General features: G+C 38.6%; 1 protein-coding gene across 2 annotated transcripts; it reads right to left on the bottom strand.

Annotated features, from left to right (window-relative positions):
• Window positions 1-2330: 2330 nt before the first annotated feature.
• Window positions 2331-12235, bottom strand: IL21 (interleukin 21). 2 transcript variants are annotated; one of them, XM_010860276.1, is made up of 5 exons: window positions 11931-12235; window positions 11787-11822; window positions 6999-7154; window positions 5068-5145; window positions 2331-4977 (listed from the first exon to the last, which is right to left on the bottom strand). In XM_010860276.1, exons 1-5 carry the CDS (start codon window positions 12096-12098, stop codon window positions 4954-4956), a joined length of 462 nt encoding a protein of 153 aa, XP_010858578.1. In that variant the 5' UTR covers window positions 12099-12235; the 3' UTR covers window positions 2331-4953. The 2 variants fall into 2 exon arrangements, with proteins under 2 accessions (XP_010858578.1, XP_010858577.1); XM_010860275.1 differs by lacking the exons at window positions 2331-4977; window positions 5068-5145 and having other exon boundaries at window positions 6805-7154.
• Between the last annotated feature and the right edge of the window lie 9504 nt (window positions 12236-21739).

Here is a 21739-nt window from a genome sequence, read left to right as displayed (position 1 = left end):
CTGGACATGGAACAACAGACTGGTTCCAAATAGGAAAAGGAGTACGTCAAGGCTGTATATTGTCACCCTGCTTATTTAATTTATATGCAGAGTACATCATGAGAAACGCTGGGCTAGAGGAAGCACAAGCTGGAATCAAGATTGCTGGGAGAAATATCAATAACCTCAGATATGCAGATGACACCACCCTTATGGCAGAAAGTGAAGAAGAACTAAAGAGCCTTTTGATGAAAATGAAAGAAGAGAGTGAAGAAGTTGGCTTAAAGCTCAACATTCAGAAAACTAGGATCATGGCATCTGGTCCCATCACTTCATGGCAGATGGATGGGGAAACAGTGGAAACAATGGCTGACTTTATTTTTCTGGGCTCCAAAATCCCTGCAGATGGTGATTGCAGCCATGAAATTAAAAGACGCTTACTCCTTGGAAGGAAAGTTATGAACAACCTAGACAGCATATTAAAAAGCAGAGACATTACTTTGCCAACAAAGGTCCGTCTAGCCAAGGCTATTGTTTTTCCAGTCATCATGTATGGATATGAGAGTTGGACTATAAAGAAAGCTGAGCACCAAAGAATTGATGCTTTTGAACTGTGATGTTGGAGAAGACTCTTGAGAGTCCCTTGGACTACAAGGAGATCTAACCAGTCCATTCTAAAGGAGATCAGCCCTGGGTATTTATTGGAAGGACTCATGTTGAGGCTGAAACTCCAATACTTTGGCCACCTGATCTGAAGAGCTGACTCATTTGAAAAGACTCTGATACTGGGAGGGATTGGGGTCAGGATGAAAAGGCGACGACAGAGGATGAGATGGTTGGATGTCCATCAACTCGATGGACATGGGTTTGGGTGGACTCTGGGAGTTGGTGATGGACAGAGGCCTGGTGTGCTGCGGTTTATGGGGTTGCAAAGAGTCAGACATGACTGAGCGACTGAACTGAACTAAAAACGGTAGGAACTTATTTGACTGTTGAAGGAAAAGATTTATAGTGAAAAGGTGCCCAGGGATAGAATCCTCACGAACATCATCTTCCAAGCAGAGTCACAGGAAAGCAAACCGACAACTGACACTGAGAATATGGTCAGAGAGGCAAACAAGCAGGAGGGTGACGAGCAGCCTCCACAGTCAAAGAGGGAAAGGAGAGAGTAATCAAAGGAAGTAAAGCCCACGATGAGATCAGATAAAATAAGGATTTAGACACATCTGTGAGCTGGGTAATTTGGAGGTCATTGTTGAGCAGAGAAAGGACAGTTTTAATGATACACTGGTAATGTGTGGTTTGGGTAGAAATCAGATGATAATGGTTTGAAGTGGATAGGAGATGAGATTTCTAGACACATGGGTAGACTAGTCTTTGAGTGAGCTTGACTTTACATGAATACCCAAACCTCCCTTTTCCACATGAGGTGAGGCCATGCCCACAGAGTAGATGGAGGTAGACGCTGAAAGCAGGTGAATGTTTCGAGCTGAAAGTGAAGTGGAGAAGTGACTTCAGTAAGCCAAATAGGGGAGTTTATGAGGGTCTCCAAAGGTAAGGGGCCAGAGCCACTGTCTGAAGCTGGATTAGGGAAGCAAGACAGACATCTAGGTAGGGAGTTTGTAGGCAGGTCCTTGAGAAGAATGAGATCGTGTGTGCTGCTGGGTCTGAAGTTCAAGGGTTTGACAGGGGCCCAGCTTCAGTGGGAAAAGAGGGGAACAAATAAACTGAGAGAATCAATAGGGTGAAGGCCTGGCTATCATGTTAAGTCTCAGGACACATTAGTAGAAGGAGGGCAGTTTGAAAGCAAAGAGACTAGTAGGTGATGGAGTTTTATATATAAAGATTTCAGACAGAGACTGGTTCCAAGTGCTATATAGTCTGGTACCTGGCCATGGGAATGATCTGATGATAGAGTAAAAGATGCCCGTGTTTGAAACTGAGGTACTCAAGTTTCTGGGAAGCTATAGTGTTGGTGGAATCCTCCTTATGGTCACTGAAGTCACCCCGGGTGATGGAATAAATTTGATTCAGGAACAGAACATGCCTGAGTCCTCGGTGAACATGGAGGAGTGTTCAGGAGTTGACAATCATCAATAAAAAGTAAGGGGACAGCAAAGCTAGATGGGACAAACTTCAAAGGAGAAATGAGTTTTGTGCAAGAATATGCGTGCAATAGGCGTTAGGAAGGATATCTTCAATTGCTCTTGGAGAGCTGCACAGGAAGTGGTGTCCCTGAAGTAGGGACAGGAAGTAGAAAGTCCTATTTCAGTGAAAGTATGTAAGGAGAAAAGATTGTCTTTATTACATACGTGTAAAAACGTCATGCTCTCAGAAACTAAGGATCATCTTTTATTTTCTACTGAAACTTAAATTACAGGTTTCCAGGGAATCACAAAAGACAGTTGTACTGACTGGGTAGTATTTAATATGACCAGGTCTTAAATAAGAAGCCATGAACATAAACATTTAAAACCAAATATATAATAAATAATCATTAAATTATAAAGTACATAATTCATATTAAAGCTAAATTTTCAGATGCAAATGTAATAATACAACAGAGCAATAATATAGAATAATAATGCTATAATTTTATGTGTCCAAAGAAGACACTTTCAGCTAAAATAGTAAAAGTCATGATTAATTTTCCCCGAACCCCCATGACCTAGAGAAACCTTTCTTTTTTCTTCCTGCCTTCTTTCTTTCTCCCTTCTTTTTTCCTTCTTTCCCAGTTTTTTTTTTTTTTTAACATATCCCTTGTTCCTACAGCAAGTGTTGCTAAAAACGCTGTTGAAATAATGTTGAACAAATGATCGGTTCAGTAGAAAGTTTTACTCAGAGTTGTGGTCAGATGTTCCTGTGAGAGTATCCAGAACTTTAGAGACTCATAGACATATAAAGCTCAAAAAAGATAGAATATTCCTTAGAGACTAAGTCCAACACCCTCATTGTACAGATAAAGAGATGGGAACCAAAACAATTTAAGCAAGTGACCATAACTTCATATCCAGTGAGATTTCAGGTCTCCTGTACCACCATCCATAGGTGAACAGCAATTGTGACAGGTCAGCCCCAGATCCTTTTGGAGGGCTGGTCTTGGACACAGAGTAGTGAAGATGGAGCAGTTTGAGTCTCACTTCTTCATCTTGTATATTCTGATGCACTGCTTTCCTTGGGATGTTGCCAGGATCTTTACCTGAATCTTTAAACTCAGTTTAAAACTCGCCCCATTAAATTATTTTTGCTTTTAAGGTAGAATTTCTGGTCAAAAGGATTAAAGCAGAGATTTTTAACAGTAAACACACCAAAATAAATACATTGTTTTAAATATAAAATCACAGTGTCAAAGAAACCAACAACTATAAAGCCAGAAATTAGAAATAAGGACTCCATCTTTCCCAAGTCAAATTCATGCTAACACTTTCCACTGTTTCCCAACAACCTGGCCTGATGCTGAGGCAGGCTTTACATGCGTATTATGATCACAATGCATATGATTTCTTTGTAATAACATTTTAAAAATTTAAAACAGAACACCCTGTTTCTGATGATCACACATCTCATTGAGAGTTGATGAAATACGGATTCCTAACATACATTTTAGAACCATAAATTATCTATACTTGTCCAAAAAATATTTTTAAGTAGATCATTTTCTTCTTAAGAGTGTAAAGCATTTTCCATACAATGTCCTCTTGCACACTCACAGCTACTTTAACAATAAGAGATTTTCAAATAGCTTATAACATTCTAGTGAAAATTTTTCTAGCGTTTTTAACTTTATATTTAAATAAACTGTTGGACTTGATATGAAATGGCAGTTAGAGCAGGTTGCTTGTTTTCACTACCCATGACTGATAGTAAAGATTGGAATGCTTATGCAAAAGTCTGTTTTCTACTAGGAGTCCTGGACTCCTGATTTGTCTTCTGATCTCAACTTTGTATAGGTGACTGAATTTGCCTTATGCAGAGCATACAAACACAAAATGTCTGTCTGTTTAAAAAGCAGAAAGAAAGGAAGAAGGAAACAAACATTTGGTATTATAAGCTCACTCCCATATAGTCTTTATAACAATTTAAGAAGTGAGCTACAAGATTTTTTAAAATTCTGTTTAGTTCCAGAAGACCATCTAACGTATGTCCGATTTTAATTGCCATTTCCAAAGGCTTAGAATGTTAACTTATAAAGGGACTTGAGTTGGGGAAGGTACTATTATACTCATTTAGAGGGAAAAAGTCCAGAAGAGTCTATCCCGTAAATACATTCATATGTATAGTATTAAAATATTTTTGACAGATTCCAATGAAGAAGTCAAAACTTTGGGAGCCATCGGGTAAAGCTATCCCCCAAGTACATAAATAAATCATATATTTATATGTTAGACATTCTGAGATTTAAAAAAAAGAAAACATCTTCAGATATCTATTTTAAACAGTCAGATATCGATTTTAAACACTTAAAAGTACAAAGGCTTCAACTTTTATTTTCACCCTATGCTTCTGTATTTTTCAGATTGAGTTAAGGTATTACACCTTTTAAGTTCTGATCATCAGAAACCTCATTCTTTTTGCAATCAAGATCAAGGTTAATATAAGATCAACAAATTCCCAAACTGAATTTTTGGTTAAAATTTTTAAGCTTCTCCAAGAAGTGTCATAGGTGAGCAGTAAGATAAAGTAAAAACTTTAGAAGCTATAGAAATCTATAACATAAGAAATCAGACTCAAATTGAGTAGAAAATTTTTTCAAGTTGACTAAACAGAGCATGTAGATCAAACCGAAGTACTGCATAGTGATTTTGGAGAAATAATCCTGACCTTGAACACACATCTGAGTGTTCCCCCCATCACTTATACATTGTACTTGTCCACTTGGAATACCAAGAAGTGAGTTTCATGGCTGTGTTAAAGTATGCAATATAGTGTCTGGCTTCAAGTGAGATCTTCAGGAACCTTCATATCCCATGTGTTCTAGGACAGATGCTGATGAATCATCTGTGAAAATAGAATATCATGAGTAACCTCAACTTAAGACGCCATCTGGGTAAGGATGAAATAGAAAATCAAATGTAATTTGTTATATACCTTTTGGATGAGTGATTTCAGTCTTTCTAGGTATTCCTTGGGTGGTTTTTTCTCATAAGAATCACAAGAAGGACATGTCTAGAAATCAATGAAAGAATAATAATTTTCTCTAAGACGTTTTTCCTATATAAATAAAATGTTCATTCAAATTTTATGTTTTCCAATTAGAGATACAAATCATGTTCACTGAAAAAAATTTGAGAAATGCATGAAATAGTTCAGAAAATAACAGTGAGAAAAATCACTTGACATCCTAATCTCAGAGATAATAACTGCAATATTTTGATATGTGTCCTCCTGGTAATTTTTTTCTTCACATTTATGTTTACACTGGTTATTAATTTGCCTTTTTTACACTTAACATATCACAAGCATTTTCTACATATTAAATATTCTTCAAAAATATACCCCATAATGGTTGCTTTGTATTCATACATAGAATTGAAGTGTTACTATTTTTGGACACATAAATTACTCCTAACTTTTCACTATTGTATACAGTGCTGCAGTGAACATCTCTGAGTAATTTTTCATATACTTTATTTTATTTAATAAACTACTAAAAGTAGAATTAATAAATTAAGTTAAAAGGATAAAATATTTTAAGGCTTTTAAAGTACATTATTAAACTATTTTATCTCTATTCATATAGAATATTCTTACCATCATTGGGCATTGTTAAAATTTTTTAATTGGAAAAAAATAGGATTTCTTTTCTTAACTTGCATTTATTTGTTCATGAGGAGATTAAACAATCCTTTATATGTGTATTGCCCACTTATATTTCTTTTTAAAAAACATCTTTTTTATGTTTTTTATCCTATTCCTATTGGAATACCAGACACCAGACCATTGCTTGCCATTGAGCATCTCTAATGCCAGTTTGATGTTGTGGTATGAGATATTTGAAAGATAAGAGATTTAAGTTCTAATTCTCATTCTGGCCCTTAGTATGTGTGGGGCTTGGGACAAGTCACTTAACGTCCTTGGTCTCGCTTTCCCATCATTCAGATGAAGGTGCTTCACTGGGTAGCTCTAAGTTCAGTGCCAGTACTACCGTTTTCTTTCTTTGATATTTGTTTCAGAGACAGGCTCAGCGCTTGTCTTCCTGAGAAAAGTTTTGGAGAGATACTTTTCACATTCTAACCTTGCCAAGCAATCAAAGGAAATAAAAATCATTTTGATATTGTAATTAAGAGTTCATTTGCTCACACGTGCAATCCCCTAGAAGAGGGAGAGAAAAAAAATTCTAGTAATTTATCTTGTGTGTTCATCCACTGGTTTTGATTAGTGCTTGAATTACTCATGAGATTATCAGCATTGCTCATGAGTTGGCATATGAGGAAATATACAAAAGGATCTCAGGACCCCAAAAAGTAGGGAATATTGAAATTCCCTAACCAAATAATGGGGTCTATCACTTTAAATGTAGCACTGACTCTGCAATTATATAGAATGGTAATATTCTTTAAAAGAGGAAGGCAGAGATTGAGATTTATCCTGGTGTCTTGAAGGCTATCTCTTTTCTTGTAGGAAAGCTAGGGTCTAGCTCTTATTAATAAAATTGCAAGTTATATGTGATCATATAATGAGAGGAGAATATATTTTAATTCTTAAGTCACAATTGGATCCTCTGCCTAATGACTTCCTCACCTCAGAAAGCTATATTAACTTATTTCAGCTACCAGAGACCATTAGCAAGTTCTAATTGGCTGTTAGTACTTTCAGGTCTGTGGACTAAAAAGAGGTGATTTCACTTCTCAAAACACTCTATATGATAAGGTGTAACATGTAACTGGAAGGAAGGCACTGGAGGCTCTGGCTGCGTGTGTATGCGTGTGTGTGTGTGTGTGTGTGTGTGTGTGAAATTGTGTAAAGTAATAGATATAGTTAATAAGTACAAATAAGATAGATGACAAACGACATCTTACTACTTCATGTTTCTGTCTTCTCCCTGCATTTGTGGCAGGTAGTTTCCTCTTCAGCTGTTTAGTTAATATGTTGATTATCTTTTCGTTGTCTCCATTATTTGCTGACTTTAGTTGAACCTTCTGAAAACATGAAAAAGCTGACCGCTCACAGTGTCTCTGAAAGAGAAATTATTTGTGTGCAGGTTAATGAAAGTAATTCAGAAAGTAAAAATTACCTTCCCAATCCTTTTTTCCTGCAGTGCCTTGGATCACATTCATTTCAGCAGACAAATGAGGAATTATTCTTGTCCTACTTAATCTTTGGGCTGAAGAGGAGACTCTTATCATGTGAAATTCCCCCATGTTAGGGGCGAGAGGACGCTTCCCTGTCTCACAGACAAGAAGATGGAGCCTCACTTTGCCACAGTTCTATCTTCCTAATGTCATTTTGAGGTTTGAGTATTGGGCAGAACTCTTGGTGTTTCTGGGAGGGTTAGTTTGGTTGTAGAACACACTTTAAAAATTGTGACACTCTAAGAGTTACATTATGGCTTGTGGCAGCTTTGGGTGAATTATGCTATGGTGTGTTAGTCATTCAGTCATGTCTGACTCTTTGTGACCCCATGGACTGTAGCCCACCAGGCTCCTCTGTCCGTGGAATTCTCCAGGCAAGAATACTGGAGTGGTTGCCATTTCCTTCTCTAGGGGATCTTCCCAACTCAGGAATCAAACCTGGGTCTCCTGCATTACAGACAAATTCTTTACCATCTGAGCCACCAGGGAAGCCCCTATGCTATGGTAGTCTGATTAAAAATTGTTTCATTTGTCTGTCTTCAATGTACATAGGAGTTTCTAATAGTGACATATATGTCTTGAACAACACCTTTCCTGTACAATGCCTGGCATAGTGAATGCTAGTGAATGCTCAACAAATATTTGCAGAGTGGACAAATTAATTAAGTGAGTTTAAAACCCCTCCTTTGGGGAAATGAAGTGGGTGCCTACCTCAGATGGTACATTCCACATCTAAGATAGAGTCCACCTGCCGTAGACCATGTGTGACTTTTCTAAAATCCCATTCACACTTTCAAGTCAGTCACGGTGGGATCTTCCTGAATCAAGTGGTTGAGAAATAGAATTTGAGATGTGCCCTCTCCACCCCCACACCCACAAGGGAGGGAAGACTGTCCCTTATAAAGTAAGAATAATGTCTCAGACCATGGGGAATTGGGCAGATCATGGATCAAAAAGTTGATTCTTGGTTTAGTCAAATAACCAGTGGCTAGTGAATAAACCAGAATCTTAGAAATTGAACTGAAAGTGAAGTGGAATTTACTGGAAGAACACAATGTATACTGACTTGGTGGAATCATTTTCACACTGATCTGAGAACTTGTATTCAGGTTAATTTTTTCTTTCAGCAAATGTCTGTATATGATGCTGGTCTCCCCCACCCCCGACAAAGTTGCTATATCTTCATTTCACCAATGTGCATGAAGCTACTGCCATGTATCCAGAAGCTGCAACTTCTCTCAGTTCCTACAAGGCCCATCATATATACAACAATATTACCTGAATCTTCCCATGGACAATCAGCTGAAAATAGCATCTGGCCTGCTTTGCATTTTCCAGCCTATATGCTTACCCAATATGAATGTTGGTTAATATCATGCACCTTTAAGACACAACCCCGTCAGATTTGCTTTGCATACGTAGCCACAAGCCGAAAACCAGCTTATCTGGTTTCCTTATATCAGAGCTGCTTGCCTGTCATAAGGGTGAAATAATGTCCTTTACATATGTTTGCCAAAATGCTTATTTAATAGAAACTATTTATAAATGTTAATTATAGCACTTTTTTTTCCTTGAAAACCACATGTTCATGTTTGTTGAAGTTTTTTCTTTTCTCTTCTTTTTGACCACAACCGGCTTAACTTACTGGAAAAAAATAATATTCATATTTAAAGAGGTAAATTTTCCAGCTGAAACTGAAAACACTAACTGCTTCATCCGTGATGATCTGAGAAACCAGCATTTCTCACAGAGGCCCATTTTGCTGAGTTAACATTAACATGTGTATGTTGAAAGAAAATTAGGTTCCAAAGAAGTGTAGGGGCCTACGAAATGAACTCCCTCAAGACAGTATTGCCAAGAGTGGTCAAGACAAGTGAGCAAAGATTTTGCACCTGAGAAAGCCTTTCTGAATGCCTCTGAATGGCATCTGGACGCCGATGCTCCTACTGATGCGGCTGTGCTCTCTCTACCGCGCTTCCTTGCTCACCTGTGTCAGTACACAGTGGAATTTTGCTTTGTGCTTTCTGCAAGCAGCACAGCTGTCCCTGGCAATCTGTGGTCCAGGACAAACAGCTGCTGGATTCGGCTTCAGATGCACACCAAAGGCAGCCTCAAACAGGAAAAGAAGCAGAGAAGCTGCCCTGCTAACTGCTTTAAGGATGCATTGAGGCAGGGAGTAGAGAGGTTAATCTTGATTCAAGCTGCTGCAGGTGCCCTGTCAATCAGGATGACCCTGAGTTCATGTGCAGCACCACCATCTGGGAGCAGAGCCACTGCTTTCCTTTGCTGTGCCTTGCAGACTCAGAGGGCAAGGCTTTGCTTCCCTCATCCTTTAACACCTGGAAGCATTAGTTTTGCAGAATAGAGGAAGCAGTAAGGAAATCAAAAGCGAGAGTAACCACTCTTTAGCCAGAGAACAGTCAAGTGCTGCTTTTGCAAGTAGGTGCACTTGGCTTTGCTGATTGCAATTGAGTATTTGAAAATACTTGCCTCCTTACAGTTTCCTTTTGACCTGTGTAGTTTTTTTCCAAAGAAAGCCCTGGCCATTCACACTAGGAAGTTTTGCCAATGGGGTAAAATTACCTTTGTCCCGCTTACAAGCTAGGTTTCTATCAGGGTTTTTCAGTAGTAGCACTGTTGACATTTAGGGATGGATAATTCTTTGTTGTTAGGGCTGTCCTGTGCATTCTAGAATGTTTAGTAGCATCCCTGGCCTCTACCTACTAGATGCCAATAGAAACCTCCACACACACAACTGTGGCAACCAGAAAGTTTTCCAGATAATGCCAAATGTTCTCAGAGGGCAAAGTCACCACCAGATGAGCACCACTGGTTATATAATTAGAAAGAGAAAGAAAGATACCTGGTGAGGCCTTAGCAACCTTAGATAATCACTGTCAACATTTATATGCAACATTTTAATGAATTTATTTTCATTGAACTTTTTAATCTTTTAAAATCTCATATAGACTCTGCTTTGATGCAAGTCCTAAAAAACTTGATATAATGCTACTATGACCTTGATCTATTTTCTTCTCTCCTGGGTTTGCCTGCCAGCATGGCTTAAAAATCTTAGTTATACCATTATTCACTTGTATCATAGTAGCATTGCTTGATCTGATTATTAGATAGATACAATGTCACTGAGACAAAATCCTGTCATTATAAGATAAAAAACATCTGCTTTAACAAAGCATATAAAGAGAGTACCCACTGGATCAACTCAAGTTAGAAAATGGGATATCTTTATTTTGCAAGTCACAGACTGCAGCTAAGCAACTCCAGAAAGGACTCTAACCACAGCAGTTAGACAAAGGACATGAGATGCTGCAAAATACGTGTTTGGATAACTAGGACATTAACAAACAGTCTTTTTGAAGAAGTCTTTCCAATAAGCTGAATGTGCTACTTTCATTTTAGATGCTCCTTATTAGAAAAGGACTTAGTAAATGAGAGTGGTTAGGTTCAGAGACAGAGAGTGAATTTTAGAGAAAAGCAATAGTTGTGACTCATTCACTTTCTAAACTTTTACACAGTCATTTACGATAATTGTTTTCTTTGCAATGTATCTTCATAAGTCTCCCCTTTGTAGTGTCCTAATTACTGGTAGTACTTTTATAGTTATTCTAATTTATGCAGTTAAAGCTCTGTGACAGTGAAACTGTGTCCCCCAAATGCGTTTATATCCTCAGGATACCAAACATTAAGACTAGATAGAAGTTACCAAGGGAAAGATCAGCACACAGTACTCTTGGACTACATGCTACGCCTCTTCTTCCTGGGACCTCATGGATTTAAATGGCTTAAGAGAACGGGATGAGTTGTTGAAAATTGTCCTTTCAAAAGACCTCACCAAAGGCCGAAGACAAGACCCATTCAGGCCAAGGTATATGGGAATTTCATTCTAAAGAATAGCCTTGATTTCCACACCAGTGTTCCTCCATGCTGTTCTGTAATCTACTCTTTCTTTCTTTCCTTCCTCCTCTTTTTATTCCTTCTTTCTCTCTCTCCCTTTTACCCTTCCTTCCTTTCTCCCTTTCTTTCTTTCTTTCTCCCTTCCTTTCTAATTATCAAAAACTGAATCCTGCTTCTATGATTTGTGTCTATGTTTCATAGATTTACAAAGAAGGCTCAAGAACTTTTATGCACAGACTCTCAAAATGTAATTACTTGGTCATTGTTCAGAAAATGATCATAGTATATAGATTTATTTTCTAGTTTTGTTTTTCTGTCTCAACAGTACTACTTGGGAATACTCTTAGACATACTTGAAGATAAAAATATATCATATAAGGTATGTAGTGTTTTATAGGTTGGCTTGTTAGTAAATCAAAGAATATTTGGGCAAATTAGAAATAACTATATAGTAAATGTATTTATTAAATAACTAATTATTAAACCACAAAATTCATTGATATTAAGTCTATTGCTAAATAATCATGTTAATGGCTTCCTTAATTGGATTTAAAAACTTTTATCAAATGCATTTTCACAAACAAATTCAACTGGTCTTACCTTTACATCTTCTGGAGCTGGCAGAAATTCAGGATCCTAGAGCAAAAGAAAATTAGTTCTGAGTTATTTTTATAAGTCAAAAAGCTCCTTTTATAGTAACTGAAGAATATTATTTGAATTTTGTTGTGCCCACTATGGCCTTACCAAGTCATTCACATAGTTTTTCAGCTGATCAACAATGTCTATAAGTTGACGCAGTCTAATAAAGAGGCGATCTTGCCCTTGGAAGCTTGACTTATGGGCCACTGCCCCAGAGAAGATGACCATCAGGCAAATGACTATTCTCTCCATGTTGCCAGGAGTGGATCTCATAAGTGCCAGTAGAGCAAGACCTTGGTCTCAGTTTTCAGTTTGTGAACAGGTTGTCAGAAAAGCTACCTATTTATTCATCCTTCAGGGAGAGGTAAAGCCCTCCCATTGCAGCCTGGAAATCTTTGTAAAATGGATGAATGTGAGTAACTCTTTTTTCTTTTCCACTGGCTAGGTATACGTGTGCATGCGCTAATGCGTGGGGGCAGGGATTGATGGAGTTAACAAAATGTGCCCAATCTGCATCTTAGACAGGAAAAAGAGAGACACGGGTGAATTCCAATTTTCAGCATGAATCAAGAAGTCTGCACAGTAAATAGTCAGTACTACAGGATTTCAGAGAAGTAAACAAAACACTTTGATCTCTCTCTCTGCCTCCCCTAGCATCTTACCTGTTTTCTCTGACAGTCATAAGGGCACTTCAATAATGAGTAAAGTGGCAACATGTGCTTTCTTGCAGGACTTTTTCTTATGGTAATAACTAGGCTTTTTGACTGAGATCATCCAATAATCCATCATAAAGGTAGGAGGACAGCTACCTTTTAGGAAATTTTAAACATCAAGTGTATTTTCCAAATTAGCAAGAATATTTTAGTTTCTTAATCAGGTTAAATGGTTTAAAGTAGAAGTTGCTTCCAGCTCTGCTCCCAAGCATCTTTAAGTAACATTAATTTCAGCCTCTAACACTCTACTTAACCATCTGATTTATACATATTATTCCATCCCCAATCAAGACCTCATTCTACCTTCATTAAAAAATAATGCAACAATTAAGTGAATGAAAAAGCTAATACTCATTCCTCTCCAACCAAAATTTTATTTCAAACAGCAAAATCCAAAAATATCTGCAACTCTTTTTTTCTTTGAGTAGTGTTACTTATTTCTGTTAGATATCATTTTCTCTGGGTATGAACAGTACATTTCTAACTATGATCAGGTAGAGATTAATGAAAGGCTTAAAGTCCACAAGTGGTTCTGTCATCCTCCTCTCTGCAGCTTCTCCTGTCCCTGCTACTTTTTACTCATTTGGGAAAGCTGAATATGATATTATAGAATCATGGAAGTAGTATTGTAGCACAGTCAATTGGGTCTTACAATAAAACTCTTGGCTGTGGATTTTTTTATCCATTTATTTGTTCATCTATTTCATCACATGCTTACAGCTATACTTTTTTCTAAAATGTTATGTGGCTAAGATAAATTGGAATTTGGACTTGCTTTGAAGGTTGTTTTTAATCTTTATACTATAGAATATCTATTCAAGAATATTCAGGTTTGGTCCTACAGAGTAATAAAAATCTTACCATGTGATCAAAAAGTCCTTCCTATAATCATTAAATTCTACAGGGTAGGGTTGATGTATTAACCCACGAACAGCATTTGGACTTGGGGTTGCCACTTTGCACCTCAACATTGCCTGCATCAGCTTTGTTCATGCTTTCTTTATCTGTTAAAGAGACATGAGTCTCCTTGAAGATACTAACCACAGTGGTTAAGAGCCCAATTTCTAAAGCAAAGTGCTTGAATTCAGATCCAGGCCCTAACAATGAGTTACATATTAATTGTTGTACATATGACCCTGGATATATTATTGCAAAAGGAAGATAAGTATAGAATCTAATTATAGGATTGTAATGAGGCTTAACTAGACGTTTCAGGGGGAAAAGGGCCAAGTACATCACACAATAAAATCTCAGAAGATATGTGTGCTGATTATGGATGAGGGTAGAGAGGAAAATTTATAAAAGCCTAGAGAAGCTAAGCTGATCCATGGAAGGAAGAGCACAGGTAGATCAGCAAAAACGCATGGGTGTGGCTGTATTTGCCATAAAAAAGTTTTGAAGTTTTTAGTGCTGCTTAGAATCACTTGTCCCAACTCTGGAGTGCCTCGCCATCATGCTAGACCTCCTGGCCCTCCACAGTCCATCAGCCAGCATACCAGAATCTGCATGGTCCCACTCTAACATCAAGACCTAAGACCTTTCTGAGAGTCAGATCCCCCGCTTTAAGTAGCATTTCAGTTGTTGAGCATTTTGAATATCACTGCTGGTATGGTAGGCTGAATAAGGGCACCCTAAGATGTCCACATCCTAATCCCTGGAACCTGTGCATATGTTACCATCAAGGTAATCAAAGGGACTTTACATGTGTGATTAAATTCAGGATCTTGGGAGGAAGATTCTCCTGGATTATCCATGTGACCTAACGTAATCACAAGGGTCCTTATAAGAGGAAGTGGTGGGTTTGGAGGGGGTGGGTCAGAGTCAAGGAAAATGTGATGACAGAAGCAGAGGTCAGAGTGATATGGGGCTTGAAGCCAAAGACCTCCTGAAGCTGGGAAAGACAAACAGCAGGTTGTTCCCTAGAACCTCCAGAAGGAATGCGGCCAACACCATGATTTCAGCCCCTTTAAGCTCATTTTGGACTTCAGAACTGTAAAATAATGAATTTGGGTTGCTTTAAGCCACTGAGTTTGTGGTACTTTGTTACAGTAGTAATAGGAAAGTAACACACCTACGTGTGGAATTTTTACTTTTGGAAAAGGGGTGAGAAAGGAAGGAAAAGGTGATTAAGAGAGAACTAGTAAAGGCTGGAATTTGGTTTGCTGGGCTGTTGGGGTGCAGGTAGAAGGGATCAGGAATCATAAAGAAGAGAGGCAAGTAAGATTAGTGTAGCTACCATTGGGTATGGGATATAAGGGAGAAGAATGTCCGATGAGGACTTTCCAGGAAGTCTGGGTGTCTTTTAACAACTTCTTCCTGGTGCTGAGAGGGCTCACTCAAGAGCAACAGTGTGTTTCAAAGCTATGGAGCCCAATTTGCATTGTGCTAGAATTTATCACTGTGTTGAGACAGACCTTACAGTGAAGTAGAGAGACTTAGATTTACTTGAGTTACGCATTCTCTGCTTAGAAATACTAACTTATTGCTACCTTTTTACAGCGTCATTTCTTTGTGGTCTTAATGACCTTTTACTCTTTAGATTGTAATCTTTTTTTTATTTAGATTCAGTCAGTCCTGCCGTAATATTTGTATTGAAAATGTGAATTTATCTCACTGTGACAAATATACCAGAGCACAATTTGAGTATAACCAGAATTTTGTGTTTCCTCATATGTGATTTTGTCTGCAAGAAATGCTAGGCAAATGCAGAATCCGGCTGAACTGGGCCATTTAGGAATATACAAAATGCATACACACCTCAAACACTCACCAGCTAACTGTCCATATCTGGTGTTTAAACAGCTTTCCATCCTGGGAAGCCTCTGCTGCCATTTCTCAATAGTTTGTAGCTTTGACTCTTCCTGCGCTCACCTCCATGAACAAACTTCAGGTCTTTTCCTAGGCAAAATGCCATATTTATTATAGTATTTATGTGTTTCTTAACCATTTAACATGTGTAAGACTGATGTCTTTCTTCATTAGGTTCCTGTCATCTTTTATCACTGACGGAATTTCAGTGTTATGCCCTTAATCCTATTTCCCCCATAAGTTCTGTGGTGTTTATTGTGTGATTTTATATAGTGCACTTGGTTTTTAGAAAAGTGTATGTCACATTAGAGCAGAACTGACTGTATTTTATCTGAAAGTGTCACACTAAGTCTCAACAGCATCTAGTTACGTCCAGATGAAGAGCAAGGCTAGGATCAAGGATTTATTCCTAAGGAGGGAGAGAAAATGGGGATGATGGAAGAAAGGAGAAAGAATGAAAAACAAATTCTTTCTTTCTCATTTTTACACATATCCTATCTGAGCTCAGCCTCCCTAGTGGCTCAGATAGTAAAGAATCTGCTTGCAATACAGGAGACCTGGATTCAATCCCTGGGTCAGGAAGATCCCCTAGAGAAGGAAATGGCAACCCACTCCAGTATTCTTGCCTGGAGAATTCCACGGACAGGGGAGCCTGGCAGGCTACAGTCCATGGGGTCGCAAGGAGTGGACACAACCGAGTGACTCACACGTTTTATCTGAGCTCAGATTTTTAAAACCCTGGTGGGGCAGCTCCTCCCTGGCACTTTCCCATTAGTGCAGGGGAGCACAGCTTGGCCTCCGTGAGCCTTCTGAAATTGTGTGCAAATTTTTGTGTTTATGTTTGTAGGAAGAAGAAAACCTTAAATTTCATCTGCTTCTCCAAGGAAATGTCAGGCAGCTGCTTCTTTTATTTTCTAGGCTCAGAGGGTTCTGTGAAGGACAGTGCGGACCCATGCTTCTTCAGCACCCGCACAGCACTATGCAGAAAAGTGGCAGCTGCTGGATTAGTGAAGGGGCAACAACCTGGCTGAAGCCACACTTGTGTGACAAGCCCACTACTTTCACTTCCTTCCATGGTTATTTAGCACCTTGGAGTGAGGTGGTGGATTCTGCTACATGTACTCTTCCCAGGAATATAACCCAGGTCATCACCATGAAAGCATGAAACTTTAGTCACCCACCCAAGAGGATTCACAGACACATTTCAAGAATTTTCTTGAATGGACTATGCTCATAGACCACCTGCTCAGGATAGGAAGGAGGCCAGGGCACTGAAAGAAAGCTTCCAGCCAAGGAGAGCAGGCTGGGGGTGAGAGGAATAAAGGGAAGGAGGGGTTGAAGTATGAAGTGAGTGAAGTTAGGTCACAGTTTTGCCTGGGAGAGATGTGCTAGGCCTGAGATGGCACTGGTTACTCCTTGTGCCCAGCTCTCTTGCCCTGTCTGCACAGCTCTTCCTTGTGACCACTGGGTGTCAAGTATTCCCTTTCTGCTTTCACTTGCCTTGGCCTTTCATGGGTAGACTTAGATATCCTGCCAGACAAACTCTGCCAAGGGCGGTCTCTGGTATTTAGAGTTACAGACATTATTGTAACAGGTGCCACTCTATAGGCCAAAGGTAGATGGCTTATCCTTAGGCGACCGTGACACCCATCAGTGAGGCTACAGATCACATGTCCATCATTCCATGACCATCAGGCACAAAGTATGGAGAAAAAGAATCAGAAGATCCATACCGTTCAACCAAGTTCCATCCTGATGCCACACGAGATACGACAGTTCCACCAGCCTCCCTACCCTCCTGTCCAACAGCTCTGATCAAAGGAATGCTACTGTCTTTGGACTCAAGACCTGCACCTGTTTCCTTCCCGAGGGTGAGAAGTGGCTACAAACATCTGTCTTGACCCTGCATCTCCCAACACACAGTCATGAAAATAAAGAAATACAACATTGGCCTTTGCTGTCAGTGTGTCCTCTTCCTAAGGTGTCTGCTGAGTTTCTCATTCATAGGAACCTTCTCCCCACATCCTCCAAGGGGCAGTGTCGGGATATCAGAGAAAGGAGTCTGAAGGCTGAATGTCTCACTCATTCTGAACAGCCATTTCTGTTTCTAGGGCTGAGGAACACTTGGGGAAAATTATTACTTTTAATCTTTGTATTTACACAAGTAATACATGTGTATCATAAAACAAAGAATTCAAATACACATAATTGTGTAAAGCAAAAAGCAAAATTTAAAATTGCTTCCTTTTTCTAAATAAATACAATAAGATAAATTGCTCCCTTTTTTCCCCTAATTTTCACTTTCTAGGTGAACTGTTGAGAATTTATGAAGTACCGTATATTCTTTACCTATGTACTTAGAACATATAGAGGCATAGATGTAAACGTACATATTGAAGGAATTAGAATTTTAGATGGAGATAGAGAACATTGGAGAAGGAAATGGCAACCCACTGCAGTGTTCTTGCCTGGAGAATCCCAGGGACGGGGGAGCCTGGTGGGCTGCCGTCTGTGGGGTCGCACAGAGTCGGACACGACTGAAGCGACTTAGCAGCAGCAGCAGCAGAGAAGAATAGAAAAAGAAACAAAGATATAGACAGGAAAAACATGCGCTTTTTTTACATAAAAATTTAATCTTATCATACATATTCTGGGCATCCCTGGTGGCTCAGATGGCCAAGAATCTGCCTGCAATGTGGGAGACCTGGGTTTGATCCCTCGGGAAGATCCCCTGGAGGAGAGCTTGGCAGTCCATGCCAGTACTCTTGCCTGGAGAACCCCATGGACAGAGGAGCCTGGTGGGCTACAGTCCTTGGAGTTGCAGAGAGTCGGACATGACTGAGTGACTAAGCACAGCATACATATTCTACAACTTTTCTTTTTAACTCAACAATATGTCAGGGACAGTGATCCATGCAGTAGTCTCACACAGGGCTATCTTTTTACATAGAAGGTTAATATTCCATTGTATGGCTATATTATAATTTATTTATTCATAACCCTGGTGATAGGCATTTAGATTATTTCCAATTTTTATTCCCTACAAACAGCGCTGCAATGAATATCCTTAAACCTCTATGTCTATAGCATATGTGAACTATATTTCTTTTAGATACATATCCCACATTTCACTTTCTGAGTGGAAATATTATATCCTTTTAAAAATTTGACAGGAACTATCAAGTTGCCTTCCAACATGTCAAAGCAGTTTGCACTCCCACTGACAATACAGTTTCCTTTCCCCCTCCATTCTCACACTTTGTATTGTGAATATTTTAAATGTTTGCCATTATGCTAAGGCAAAAAAAAAAAATTAGTATCCTACCGTTGGTTTGCCTTTCTTTGATCAATAAGTTAAGTTCGGTATATTTCGTATCTTTGATATCAGTGTTTTTTGTTTTCTTCTGTGAAAAGCCTTGTTCATATTCTTTGTCCATATATTGGGTTGTTTCTCACCTATAAGGGCTCTTTCTCTCTTAAAGATAAGTTAAACATGTTTAAATTATTTTCTCCGTGGTGTCTTTGCCATACAGAGATTTTGTTTTTATGTTACTGGATCTTAGAGTCTTACGTTTTATGACATAAGCTCCTATTTGATATCAAAAATACCTCACCTTCTATAATAATAAGTGATTGAAATTGGTTTAGTCTTAGCTTGAAGAATTCTAATGCCAAAGAGTCACTGATTTCAGGAGTACTTCTATTTTTTTTTCCAATATGTTTTTATTGATATCCAAAATCCTTACTAGGAGATTACTGGCTGCCTTTTTTTTTAATTGATATAAATTTATTTATTTTAATTGGAGGCTAATTACTTTACAATATTGTATTGGTTTTGCTATACATTGACATGAATCTACCACAGGTGTACACGTGTTCCCCTTCCTGAACCCCTCTCCCACCTCCCTCCCCATACCATCCCTCTGGGTCATCCCAGTGCACTGGCCCCGAGCATTCTGTATCATGCATGGAACCTGGACTGGTTATTCGTTTCACATATGATAATATACATGATTCAATGCCATTCTCCCAAATCATCCCACCCTCGCCCTCTCCCACAGAGTCCAAAAGACTGTTCTATACATCTGTGTTTCTTTTGCTGTCTCCCATACAGGGTTATCATTACCATCTTTCTAAATTCCATATATATGCATTAGTATACTGTATTGGTGTTTTTCTTTCTGGCTTACTTCCCTCCAAGGAAACTAGAATTGAAAGAGACACGTGTACCCCAATGTTCATCACAGCACTGTTTATAATAGCCAGGACATGGAAGCAACCTAGATGTCCATCAGCAGATGAATGGGTAAGAAAGCATGATACATATACACAATGGAGTATTACTCAGCCATTAAAAAGAATACATTTGAATCAGAAGTACTTTTAAATGAATCCACATTTAATTCATCATAAAGCTAGCTATATACTTTTTTGAGAGTATGAATAATATATATATGGTCAAAAATTACTTAGTCAGTTTATAAACAGTGGCCCACACATCAATAGATTCATGGGCTACCTGAATACCATTGTTTTAGAACAAAGTTGGGTATGCTATATAATTATTATTTACATATAGGTCTAACCATATACCACTCTCAGGGGAACAGGCACTGGAGAATCCTAACATGGCATCTGCGCATCAGTTGTCGGTTGTGTTTGCTACAATTTTAGTGCTGAGTGCTTTATGTTACTTGCACTCTTTAAATATGGACTCTCCACATCCAGTATACACGGTAGCTTTATAAACAACATTGCCTGATTAACAAAGTGGACAACAGGAAAACACAAACTCTGTGAGATCTGCTCAATTAATGCCAAGGTTGCCCTAAAATCAGCTTTTAAACTGAAGAATAGTTACACCTGAGAGCTACTTCTGTTGATAATAAAGTGAGTGGGGTATCTCTGGAGAAAATCTTAGACCAGTCAAAAAGATAATAATTATTAGAGCAGACACATATAGTTAAGTGCTTTGCAGACATTGTCTCATTTAAAGCAACAATATGAAATGAGGTATTATGATTATCCCTTTTCACAGATAAAGAAGCCAAGGCACAACAAAGTTGAATAACAATGAAGTGCCTGGAGGACAACTGTCTGCAGAGCTTAACCACTTCTCTCCACAAAAGGAAACTGCCTCCATTGCCAACGCCTTTGGGTTATAACAGAATAGCCTCTGCAGTTCAAGAGACCCCATAATGGGATTAAACCATATTGGTGATGCTTCTGACATGTGGATTTGGAGTGAAGTAAGGAGTCCTTTTGCAGAATTATTCTTGGTGGTATCCAAAATGTAAATATATATATATATATATATATATATATATATGGTCAGAGCTAATTAAATAATTAACTCAGCTTCCTGTCTGAGTTGGACTATCCGATTGCCTGTCTTTCATTTATTTTACCCGCCATGGTACAGTGTAAACTGGTTTTCTGGTATTTTATATCCATACAAGAAGAGAGAAATAAGTGAGTAAACTGCTGTAATCATTTGAATCATGAATAACATAGATGAAATCAACTAAGGAAATCAATTATCTTAACAACTTAATAGCCAAAATATGATTAAGTTATTTACATGTATTTATTTTTTTATTATCTCAGTAATTTATTCCACATTTTCTAACAACTCTGCAGATTCAAGTAAAAAACAATAATCTAAAAATAAAAGATACAGAACTAAAATTAAACATTTCCCCCTCATACTCTCACAAATGGTGAAAAGTAAATTCCACAGTGAAGTGTAAATAGAATCTAATTTTACAGCTGGTTTTTTTGATGACTAGGAAATTTTTATGGTATAGATTCAGACTTTATTAATTTTTTAATTGGAGGAAAGTTGCTTTGCAATGTCATATTGGTTTCTGCCATACAGCAATGTGAATCAGCTGTAATTATACACATATCCCCTCCCTGTTGAGCCTCCCTCCCCTGCCCCACTCTAGGTCATCACAAAGCACCAGGCTGGGCTCCCTGTGTTATATAGCAGCTTCCCACTAGCTATCTATTTTACACGTGGTAGAGTGTATAGGAGAAGGCAATGGCACCCCTCTCCAGTACTCTTGCCTGGAAAAATCCCATGGACCGAGGAGCCTGGTAGGCTGCAGTCCATGGGGTCACTAAGAGTCAGACATGACTGAGAGACTTGACTTTCACTTTTCACTTTCATGCATTGGAGAAGGAAATGGCAACCCACTCCAGTGTTCTTGCCTGGAGAATCCCAGGGACTGGGGAGCCTGGTGGGCTGCCGTCCATGGGGTTGCACAGAGTCGGACACGACTGAAGCGACTTAGCAGCAGCAGCAGCAACAGTGTATATATATTGATGTTACTTTCTTCATTTGTCCCACTCTCTCCTTCCCCCACTATATCCATAAGTCCATTCTCTACA

Source organism: Bison bison, unplaced genomic scaffold, assembly GCF_000754665.1.
Source record: "Bison bison bison isolate TAMUID 2011002044 unplaced genomic scaffold, Bison_UMD1.0 scf7180017864465, whole genome shotgun sequence".
Taxonomy (NCBI): Eukaryota; Metazoa; Chordata; class Mammalia; order Artiodactyla; family Bovidae; genus Bison; species Bison bison.
Note: the sequence above shows the minus strand (reverse complement) of the source record. Positions and strands in the feature narration are given on the sequence as shown.